The 11,845-nt window shown below is 36.4% G+C and overlaps 1 protein-coding gene across 1 annotated transcript; it reads right to left on the minus strand.

The window, feature by feature from the left end:
- Positions 1-7,339: 7,339 nt before the first annotated feature.
- Positions 7,340-11,523, minus strand: LOC100887873 (transmembrane protein 179B). The gene is made up of 5 exons (XM_030984477.1): positions 11,424-11,523; positions 10,371-10,447; positions 9,982-10,107; positions 9,024-9,117; positions 7,340-8,268 (listed from the first exon to the last, which is right to left on the minus strand). Exons 1-5 carry the CDS (start codon positions 11,469-11,471, stop codon positions 8,152-8,154), a joined length of 462 nt encoding a protein of 153 aa, XP_030840337.1. The 5' UTR covers positions 11,472-11,523; the 3' UTR covers positions 7,340-8,151.
- Between the last annotated feature and the right edge of the window lie 322 nt (positions 11,524-11,845).

Raw genomic sequence — 11,845 nt, forward strand, 5'->3', positions numbered from 1 at the left:
GATTCTTTATCAGAGGGTTTGATAAGATAATGCATTTCATGGAGTGTAACTTTATTGTCTTATATCTGGTTGATGATTAAGATGCTCTGATGATTAAGATGTTTTGATGATTAAGATGCTTTGAATATTTACATAAACATTATTTGAATATGAGGAATCTCTAACTAAAGTATTAGACACACATATATTGTTTGTAACAATTATGATTATTCGATGACTAGAAGTCTGTTTGGTTTTTATACAATACATGCATATTGAATATGTATGTGAACGATGACATTGAACTATTTGAATCTGTAATGTGGTACAAGTGATTTATCACTGGCTTTTTCTGTATCTTTACAGGGTTTTTTGTTTACGGCACAGAATAAACTTCAATGCCCTTATATCTGCTGTCCTGTCTCATCATTGATACTACCGGTCCCTAGCAAGGTCCAACCCCCACCCACGACACATCCATACAACGACTACATATCCACTTTCGGATTACCTTTATCAATATGCTTTGAAAAGTAGTAGCAGGTACAATGTAAACATGGTATTTTTTTATCTTTCACTGTATGTCAAGATTTAGTTATTATTACTATTAACATTAACATGTAGAAAGAGGTCATGGACTGAAATTATATGTTTAATGATGGCGATACAATGTGTCATCATTAATTGGTACACAAATATTTTTTCCCTATCTGTATTAGTAGCATGTTCAGCCTTTAAAAGATCAGACTCTCATTGTCGCACTCGAAATGCACGTTTGCGTGTGTTCGTGTGTATGTTTGTGTGTGCATGAACATGTGTCGTTTGTTTGTTATGAAGAAATATTATTATCATGGATAATTTCTTAGCTGCATGATGTACACAATCATGACTGATCTTCGTCAATGTTTTCCTGAAAACATCTTCAGTGGCATATCCAAACCTTGGCCTCAGGAGGGGCAACACATTTCCAACTGTCATCCATATACCTTCAGTAAGGAAGGTCCTGGTCTGCGTTACCGGGGGGCGGGGCATCACCCCCAAATGACTTAACTGAGGAAGAAATAGTTACTCTGTATCATGCCTACACCTCATGCGTATTTTGGCTTAATAAAGTAAATCATAACCTATTTGCTACCAGGCTTTTTCTTGGTCGGAAACCTGTCAGGAGGGGCGAATCGCCCCCTTGCCCCTCCTTCATACATACGCTAGTGAACAACTCCAACTCCTGCTGGTCCCGGATATGAGTAGGATATGAGTGTATCAGAAATGAAAATGAAGAATTTTTTAGCTTTGTTAGTTTGTTGTCAGATCTGAAGAGATATTTGTTATGAGGAAGGATGTCGATCACAAACGAAAAGGAACTGTAAGGTTCCAATTACTAATACTTCACCTGATGTAAAGAGGATTTGTATATTAAAAATTCTTATTTCTTTTATAGCTAAATCCTTTTTCTTTTTATCCTGGGGCGGAGGGGGTGCATTTTCATTTTTTTGTGTAAAAAAGGTAAAATAAACGTTACTATCAATTTTTTACCCGTTCTTTTGCCAGAGGGGTCCCCCCATGGATCTGCCCCTGGGTAGATGGAATACTTGCATTAAAGAAGTAGGCAGCGAGATTGATTCAGGATAATCAAAGCAATAAAATAAAAATTAAAGTAGCAACAAATACATGAGAGAGAGAGAGAGAGAGAGCGAACAGGAGGTAGAGGGAATACTTGTTGAGTTTATCATTGAAGAAGTAGGCTGCAAGATTGATTCTGGAAATGAAGTAGAACGATTAAATAAATAGATTTTTTCGTTTTTTATCAGACAATCTGACAAAGGGGAAGACAAGATTGGATGTGTGTGTGTTTGTGTGTGTGCTTGTGAGTGCGTGTGTGTTTGTGTGAGGATGTGTGTCAGAAAGAAACAGAGAGGGATATGTAGAAAGGGATCAGATTGAGAGATTGCTTCGGTATGTGAATCTGAGATATAAAGCGATCCTCAAAAAGGGGGCATGCTTGGAAAGTCTCAAAACAATTATATTACAAAAGCATCTCATCGTTTGGTGTCAGTTAAAAGACGACACTCTCTGCTACCCGTAGAAACCAATAAATCAAATTAAATCAAATCAAAAGGGCATGGTAAAATCGAATGTAAATTTGAAGAAAGAAAAAAAAAGCGAAAAAGGCTGTATCATTGTCGTTCTCGTTGTCATAATTCAGATCTTTCCCTAAAGCATAGTTTAAACAAAAATGCCTTTAAGAATGCTAAATAAATGACAGATGCGACGTCGAAATGTACTCTCCATATGCATCATTGAGTATCAACAAAGCCTCAACGAATAATGGTAGGGCGTCCTCTCTAGTTGGGTCCAGCTCCATTCCGAGCCAATCCAATGTTATTCAGGATGGTCACCACTCTTGGTTTCCCCAGCCCCGTAGTGCGTTGAGCCTCTATGGTAGGGACTTTTAGATTGAGTGGACGAGAACGGCGTGAACGTCTACTGATCATGCGTGTCCATGTCATTTCGTTATAATATGTATTCCTATTTCTTGATATCGATAATTGGATTCTTGATATTAAGAAATGATTTTCTGTTGTAAAGCAATGGTAATGCGGATTTTTTGTTGGTCCTGCTTAGTCGATACTTCACGTCTGCCCCCCCCCCCTATTGAATGATCCTGGCTACGCCTGTGATCTGGAGGAAACTTCTAAAATTACGAATGAAGACATGTGTTAATAAATTAAATTGCCACCGCTTTATAGACTACAAAGTAGGTATTTATTTTTCACTTGTTTACAAACAAAGGTCAAAATATTTCCGTGTGTCAGTAATTAATTGAGAACAAAACAGTAGCCCTGTGAGTCGCATCTGACTTCGAGAGCCCCTCTTGCAACAATTAGAGAGATGAATTATTCATGACACTAAATAATGGCAAAAAGGTTTTCAGACGGAAATGACCCGTATGATGAAAGATGATTGTTCTGAATTATTTACTGATTTATTATATTTATGGTTTGTTCAAAAATGAAAATCTGATATAATTTTTAAGTGTGCAGTTCAGCACACTGCTAGGATTTTCAGCAATTTATTTACTGCATCAGATGAAGTTTTTACAATCAGCGGCTATTTCATCAACTAAAATAGCTTGAATTAAAATGTCAAGCTCTACAAAATAGCTTTCCTTGTTTATTAGCTTCAAATACAAAAATCATATCTCCAAACATTCATTTATTTAAATCATATAACACCGATTTAAAAAATTTAGGGTTATGTCATATCCATTACTTTAGCATCATGTCTTAGATGTTATGCTAAATCACACGACGGGTCTGATACTACACCGGAAATAGATCATAGAATGTCATTATTTGGATAGCCGGTACAATTGGAATACGTCCAATTCAGCTCGCACTTTAAGATGTTTTCCTTTTCATTCGGTAGTGATAAACTCTCAAACCGGATTTAAAATCCAGTGCTTAACAAAAAACCTTCCTCTGCACCTTTCACAATATTATACACAGTGACGTAGCTACATGGGGCGGGGGGGGGGGGGGGTTGATACGCACCTTCCACTTCATCGATCGGTGTAAATAAATACAAACATGGGGGGGGGGAGAGAAATGGAAAAAGATATGGGAGAAAAGGCCGATTAAAGAATATGATAAGACACCCTCCGGCACCCATCATCAGTATCTTTTTAATTCCCAGTTCTATGTTTGAGTTTGACCAGTGCCTCCATTTTATGTTGTCGGTTTTCCGCTGCTATCATATTACAGGCAGAGGGAGACAGACACACACACACACACACACACACACACACACACACACATAGATATATAGTGCATGTACGCACCAAGTGCATGCTACTATAAAACTTTAAATGAAGAACGTTATCACTAATTTAACGTTTTCAAAAACATACGTATATAAACCCAGAATGTGAGATTTGTTGAAATAGGTTCTAGGACAATTTTCCCTGGACAATTACCCCGGCCAATTACTAGTGGGACAATCACCCCCTGGAAAATTGCCCCTGGAAACACCCCTCCCCCGAATACAATAACCCCATTGGACAATCACCCTCCCCCCCCCCCCCCTTTGGAAAATCAACCCCCCGCCCCAAAATAATTGCCCCCCCCCCCCCCCCGAAAATTGAAACCCAACTTATTATCAGGGAGGGTAATTTTCCGGTGTTTGTCCTTGGGAGTAATTTTGCGGGGGCCCTTTGCGGGGGTGTTTGTCCAGGGGGTAATTGTCCTGATACGGTTGAAATGACATAGCAATGATGTTGTTGACAAAACATTCATATTTGATTTTTAAAAAAGTTTAATTTCCTCCCAACTGCTCCAACTCGAACGGACGCCCCAAGCGACCGTACACGCGTCACGGTAATAATGACAACACCAAATACAAAACACTAAATATATAGACCATATTGCAAAAAGTACAGGAAAGCAAAATTATCAACTATACAAAACACACTAATTTTTAATTTGTAGACATTGGTTGTAAATTCTGTTTTTCTATACGTACCGGTTTATTCGATTTCAGATTTCTTTGAAATATATCATGCTATCATGACATGCATGTCTAGCCCTGTACTTTCATGGTCCTTTTTGAAGATGGGAATAATTATAAGAATATGACCTTCAAAACCTCAATGTTAACTGTATGGTGCATTGCTATTCAACAAGTGAAAGGCGAATTTCTGGTTCTTGTACAATTACCCCGTGGGAAATTGCCCCCCCCCCCCCCAAAAAAAAAAAAAAAAAAAAAAACATTAAAAAAGAAAAAAAAACATTACCCTTATAATCAGGGCGGACTTTCCCTTTGATGATCAAGTTGGGTAATTTTCCAGGGGAGGTAGTTGTCCTCGGAGTAGGTTGCCCTTGCTTGTTCTCGCGAGAGGGGGGGGGGCGGTATTTATCCTAGGGAATGATTTTCCGGGGGAGGGTATTGTCCTTGAGGGGAGGGGTTTGTTTTCCGGGGGTAGTTTTCAGGGGGTGATTGTCCAAGGGGTATTTGTCGTGATCCGCTAATATTTAAATAATTTTTTATACAAGTAAGTTGTGCAGTGTTTACACAAATCCAATGTATTATCTGTTTGTGTGTGTTTCAAAGTTTTTACTTCATCAGATGTTTGTACAAGCTCCATGACCAAGACTTTCATGTTCTTGACAAACAACACGACACAATGTCTGAAATATTGATAATGATGAGTTATTGAAAGCACCTTCTACACGGTCAAGAAACGACGACATCTTTCATTTCAAGGGAAATACTTCATAGATTACCTTTTTGCGACCTTGCAATCAAAATGTGACCATGGCGAAGTAGTAGCGAGTAAAAATGGTCTAAATAATACAAATTTATATTTAATAAATATGTAATAGCGCACTCACCTCGCAACATACTCAAGGCGCCCCGACCACAATCATGACTCTAGCTAGTTTACCGATTTCGGTACTCAATGCATTTAGGGAATTTATTCCCACTGGTACCCAACATATCGCAAAGGCCAGAAACATCCGTTTGTAAAAATCTTACCTGATTGTGAATGAGCATGCCAAGAACTTGTACAAAAATGCTAAGTTAAAGATAAACTCCAGTACTGGTAAAAAAAAAAAAAATTCTCACAGAATCAAACGAAACTTACACTGAATGTTCAAGATTACAAATAAATGACATGTGCCAAACAATTTTGAAAGAAAATGTATACTGGCTGAGTAATGAGCATAGAAAGACAAGGAAATCAAGGTAGTACTAGCCCCGACACCATGTGTGTTGTCCCATATATAGCTTTCTATGTGAGTTCTTGTTACTTTACCAAGACTCGGTCAAATTTATTATGATTTTGATGACTCCAGAACCTTGCAGTGCACACCAATACTTACATGCTACATGATCAACTGTTTCTGATCCTTTCCACACCTTTTCTTTCACAATGCAATCGCATTACCAGTACTAAAGTTTATCTTTAATTCTAAACAAAGATTTACAAATACACCTCAAAATATTAGAACATATGACTTACCCTCCGGAAATTAAAATTGTCACAAGATTCATCAAAATAATTGCATGATAATCAGCAATATCAACAATAGGCGGAAATGAAGATTTACTCATACATTACTCTCAACTTTTGTTTTACTTTATATAAAGAATGAAATGATAACCTGGACATTTGTTTTAGAAGTAAAACGTGTTTTTACAATACAAATTCATTACATTTAAATGATTTCCTTTTTATCATTCATCCATTCAATAATCAAATAGTATAATACAATAATGTAAAATGATGTAAAAAGTTATACACCTGTAATATACAGTTTTGGACATATAAATGATTTTCGATTTCTAAATAGCGAACAATAGTCCTGCAATAAACCATGTGCCATATTCTGAAAAAAGATAGCATATGTCATATAAGGAAAACAGATGTTAATTTTCGTAACAAACTCAAATTTCATGGGACTAAGATTTACCATTGGTGCTTGCAGATATATATTTTAAGTTTACGCGAACACAGCCAGCTTTGCGCAAATATTAACCGATGACTAGTCCTAATTTAGTTTTGTTATGATAATTAACATCGTTTTACAAAAATAACATATAACATCGTTTTCAGAATACCAACCCAGACTATCAAACATGACGCCTTGGTGGATATCTTAAACTTTATTATCTTTAGCGTATGTGAAGGAGGAACAATGGGAATAATTTACCTTTCCTGAAAGATTTCCCATGAAGAATGAAATAACAGGAGAGCAAATTATTTATTTGCTATGGTAAGCATTGCTTTTGGAAAGAGCATGAAAGATAGACACGTTAGAAAATATTAACACCTCAATGCTCATAACTTAAAAAGTAATATTTAGCATTTCTTTGGGAGGGAGGCACCCCGATCTGTCTGTAAGCTCTGGTGGTTTGTCATCCCCGGAGACAGAGTGTGGATACGCCACTGTTAATTTTCACTTGCAATCATGCCCATAAATAAATAAAATAGAATGAAAAGAATAGCCCGAATCTAAAAAAAAAATCAACAAGTCAACTTCAGGGAAACTTTGAGTGGCCTATTGACAGGTGTGAATATACAAATGACATAATCCAAATGTGATTTTCATGGGTGATAACATCGATTGATTGGTGAAAATCATTGCACTCGTGCAAATAACGTTTTGTAAAAAATACTTAGTAATTGTTTGTGTTTACATATTCCATCGATTCCATGGGCAGGGAAATTCACAAAGCAGAGATGACATGATAAAGAGAGAAGTGAAAAATCTGCCTGTTATGACCACAGTTTCTGTCTCCCCCCCCCCCCCCCCCCCCATCCACCAGTAAGTGTTATTTAGGGGACGCGTATGCATGTCCCCTCCCTTGAAAGCACCCCTATATCTCCGGTGATTAAAGTCAATAGCTAATACGGGCCGGGCTTCGTTGACGGAAAAGCACCACTCTAATGGAAATTTTGGGAACATGAATTCGAGGGAGGGGGGGGGGGGAACCAGGCCACAGTTAAGGTTCATTCAGATATCAAGTAGTATGAAAAGCAACTGCGCGCAACAGATGTCGTACGCGTATATTGACCGAGCTCTGTGTTATATATTTACGTCATCCTAAAATAAAATACACTGCGGTTGGTCGCGTCGTATCCAAACGAGACTGTACTTTTGGAGACGTGATGTTTTCAAGGAATAACAAAAGTAAATCGTTTCTTAGAAAAGAATGGTTTGCATCTTTCAGTGTTGAACATTCTGATTTCCTCTTGAATGCCTTTAAACTCTTCACCAACCGCCATTAGAACACGGCATTTGAAGACTTTTATTTCCCCAAAATGACTATCGGCCAAATACACAAAACTAGCGAAAACATCACAGTTAGTTTTGTTTGCATCTCCGCATGCATCATGTATACCAGGATGAAAACATTACCTGTAAAAGCTCATTGCCTACCGGAACCTGATGGCTCCTGCGTTAAAGCCTACGGGAATGATCGAATTCAGTGATGAATGGGTTAAAGACATCATATAATCGTCCAAATGTCGGCAATACAGTTGACCAACGTGCACATATCCAACTTCAAGTGCGATCGAAAAAACACAATATATAAAGTCCTTGACTCCCCGATTCGAGGGCGGGCGCACTCCACATTAAACACTTGAAGCTGATTGGCTGAGACATTGGATCACGTGGGTATGTCCGATGTTGGTTCTTGATGGCGTCGATTCGTTACAAAACGTACCCCGGCCCATGCAACCAGAGGCAACATCATCCACACTGAAAACGATATCCACGTTGCTGTCTATCAAAACACAAAACGAAGAACACGAGAAAAAGTACAGTTTTAAGAAAAGGTGAGAGCTGGTAAAGATGAAAAATATATCGTGAGCTTTCTCATTCTCATTTTTTCTTCATGGCGGTTAAAAGATTATTCAGTGATAATTGAAACGCAACAGACTAAATATACCCTATTTGGTTTGTTTCACACTTTATTTGCACATGTTGAAAAAGCATAGTAATATGATATATTTAGAGAAATAATTTGTTTTCATAATTCATTTATTAATGTATGTATTTATTTCGAATATTTCAACAGGGTAGCACATTTTCACTAATAGTGGTAGTCTTCCATCAGACCCTGTTTGGTAACAAGAAAAAATGCACTTACAACCATGAAAAACTCACAACAGTAACAGAACGAATCACAGAAGAAAATAAATATTTATAAATACAGGTATACAAAGTATTTATGATCCTCGTAATAAATAATGCAATGCTGTGTTAAGCGCTAAAGGAGTTTGTATATTAATTATTATGTGCTATATTTTTATTATTATTATTATCATTATCATTATTATCGTTATTACTATTATCATCATTACTATTATTGTTGCTATTATCGTTATATTACCATTATTGTTTATATCATAACTACTACTACTACTACTACTACTACTACTACTACTACTACTACTACTACTACTACTACTATTGTTATAGTTATTAGTATTACTATTATTACTTGTATTATTACAAATTGCAGACCTCATATAATACCTGTGCCGTCGATAGTACGTCGTAAAATCTGTCCCCTTTAATAGATGAAGCCTTACTCCATTGAATTCGCTGAACAGCTCTGCAGTTGAGATCTCTAAAGATACACCAAAAATATTGAAGAAGAAGGAGGAGGAGGAGAAGGAAAAAGAAAAGGAAAAACGAGGTGTGAGAAAGAGATTAAGTGAGAGAGAAAAAGAGGGAGAGAAAGATAGAGAGAAAGCGGAGGAGGTGTATAGGAGAAATAAAGTCAGAAAAGGAGATAATCTTTGGGGTGCGAAAATGTGAAGTTAATTCTGGAATAGAACACGGATGCAATTTTTTCCTAAATTTTCATCAATAATACCGTTCAATATTTTGTAGCATACAGGTCGTTTATCACTTGATTATGGTTATCTTAACAATCATCGGTATATATATATATATATATATATATATATGTATTTCATATAAAATGGTGATACTGTCCCCAGAATAACATTCAAGGCAATGATATCTCGAATTCCTTGCTTTGCTGGTTTTATTACATTTACTTCACGTCACTTTCACTAACAAAGAGACCTTCAAGTATTTCCAATAGAATTGTTCCAGAAATATCCCCTTATCAAATAGTAGAGTCTAAATATCACAAATTTCCCTAACATCGCGATGTTATGGTACAAGGTGCTTAACCATATGTCCTCTTTACATGTTGGGGCCCGACATGACGAGATCTTGAAGAAGGGAGCTAAGTATTTGAGCTTTAGAAAATATTCTCATTTTGCACTTCACCCTGGGTTAGGGGCACACACAATAAATCCTTAAGGATTGTGACTTTTCTTCCCTTTCTCTTCCATCTCTTTCTTTTTTTTGTGATTTTGGCACCCCTTAATTTGACACTCTGTCCCCTTCACTTATAGATACACCACTGTAATAGTCGATACGCCACTTTTGAGAAGTATTATACTCGACCATGACTTACCTTTCTCCTAATGACTGTAGCCAAGAATCGCAGTACTCTTTGAATCCCGCGGATAGGATGCAAGATGAAACGAGGATAAAGGTAAAGGAGACTGTGTAGAGACCGGTAAACAGAAGGGGCACAGAACTGCAGCAGAAAAATTAAAAAGTATTCCAACATTTGTATTACAGTGCTATGACTGCTTAGTGCCTATCCGCAAGAGAGAGAGAGAGGGGGATGGCTAATAAGAAACAGAAAGTCGCCTTTTATCACAGTAATATTGAAGAAAAAAAAGATTCATGATATGGAAAATCCACAGTAATTATAACGATAACAAATAATGATTGTATTGATAACAACGGCAACAACAATAATTATACATATAATATGATGCCAATGATCAAACTCACGTTCCATGTGATTTGCGTTTTAGTAAAAAGTAACCCTGGACAGCAATGGTGATCAGAGCAAACATAGCTGCAACAACCTGCATGAGAGCGGTATAGAAAAAGAGAAAGTTAAGAAAATATCTTAAACAAAATTTAAAACTTATATGTCGTACGCTTAAATATTTGTTTACATAAATAAAATAAAATAAAAAGAACATACATATATATATATATATATATATATAGAGTCTTTCTCTGTTCTCAATTCACTGGTAAAATGAATATTAACTCTATTAAATACATTAATTCATTTTACGGTTTGAGTTTTACATTATTTTGAACAGTTCATAGTATTTATACTTCGTTCGCTTAAATATTTATTTATGTAACTATTAAACGAATATTTAAAAAAAAATCAAAATAAATTTTGATTGAAAAAAAATGATTGCTGATGGGGGATGTTGGTTGTTAGTATTTTGAATTATACATGTTCTTTTTTCTTCTTTATACTTTTGTTCAACGTTTGTTTTTAAGATTTGTATGTTGTGATATGTTTTATCTTATAATTATAAATGTGCGCGGATCTGCGGAAGAACAGGCTTTGGCTGAATTTGGTGCCGTGCAAATATGAAATAAACTTAACTGGAACTGAACTGATCCACAAGTTAATTTTAAAGAAATGAACCCTTAAATTTAATATTTTAGAGAGTCAGTTCCCTGTCTACCTACGACATAGCTGGGATATGATTTGTCCAATCAGAGCTTGATAGCATGATCAGACCACCCCCTCCCCCTAACCTTCCCCGCGGGAAGAAAAAAAAAGATGATACACTATGAACATGACGGACAAAAAAGCGGACAAAATATACAGTTCCTCAGGTAGGGAAAGGAACATCCATTCACAGCTAATATGTAAAAATGTGTAGAACAGGTGAATATGCATGTGACACCTGTTCTACACATTTTTACATAATAGCAGTAAAGGGATGTTCCTTTGTCTACCTGAGGAACTGTATATTTTGTCCGCTTTCTTTGTCCGTCATATTCATAATGATAATATAATTAGTTCCTTACCTGTACTATTATAATAAACCGACAGTTTGCAGAGCCTTTCCACGTCATTTTTGTTTTTGAGTCGGATACGTAGCTATATAGTAAACATTTATCATCGAAGTCACCCTGCAAGAAGAAAAAAGGTTCAAACGATAAGATATTAACCTAACAAGTTTTCGTTTGATGGACTGATTGTTTGATTTTTTTTTAAATAGTTTATTCTCGAACGGATCTACCTGATTTCTTTTTCACAAATGATTGCAATCTTTGATCGATTGATTGATTGACTGATAAATAGTTATTGGTTAATAGTATGAGAATGTGAGGATTATAAAGACAAAGAGAAAAGGGGTAGAGAGAGTGAGAGAGAGTGAGAGAGAGAGAGAGAGAGAGAGAGAGAGAGAGAGAGAGGGAGACAGACAGAGAGCGATCAAGAGACAGTT

Source organism: Strongylocentrotus purpuratus, unplaced genomic scaffold (genome assembly GCF_000002235.5).
Source record: "Strongylocentrotus purpuratus isolate Spur 01 unplaced genomic scaffold, Spur_5.0 spur5_scaffold_14, whole genome shotgun sequence".
NCBI lineage: Eukaryota > Metazoa > Echinodermata > Echinoidea > Camarodonta > Strongylocentrotidae > Strongylocentrotus > Strongylocentrotus purpuratus.

Excerpts from the sequence above, each read along its gene's own strand:
- LOC100887873 (XM_030984477.1), bottom strand. The coding sequence starts at position 11,471 with ATGACGTGGAAAGGCTCTGCAAACTGTCGGTTTATTATAATAGTACAG. Across the intron at positions 10,448-11,423 it reads GGTTTATTATAATAGTACAG|GTTGTTGCAGCTATGTTTGC; the intron begins GTAAGGAACTAA and ends GCTCTCATGCAG. Across the intron at positions 9,118-9,981 it reads CTACAGTCATTAGGAGAAAG|AGATCTCAACTGCAGAGCTG; the intron begins GTAAGTCATGGT and ends GTGTATCTTTAG.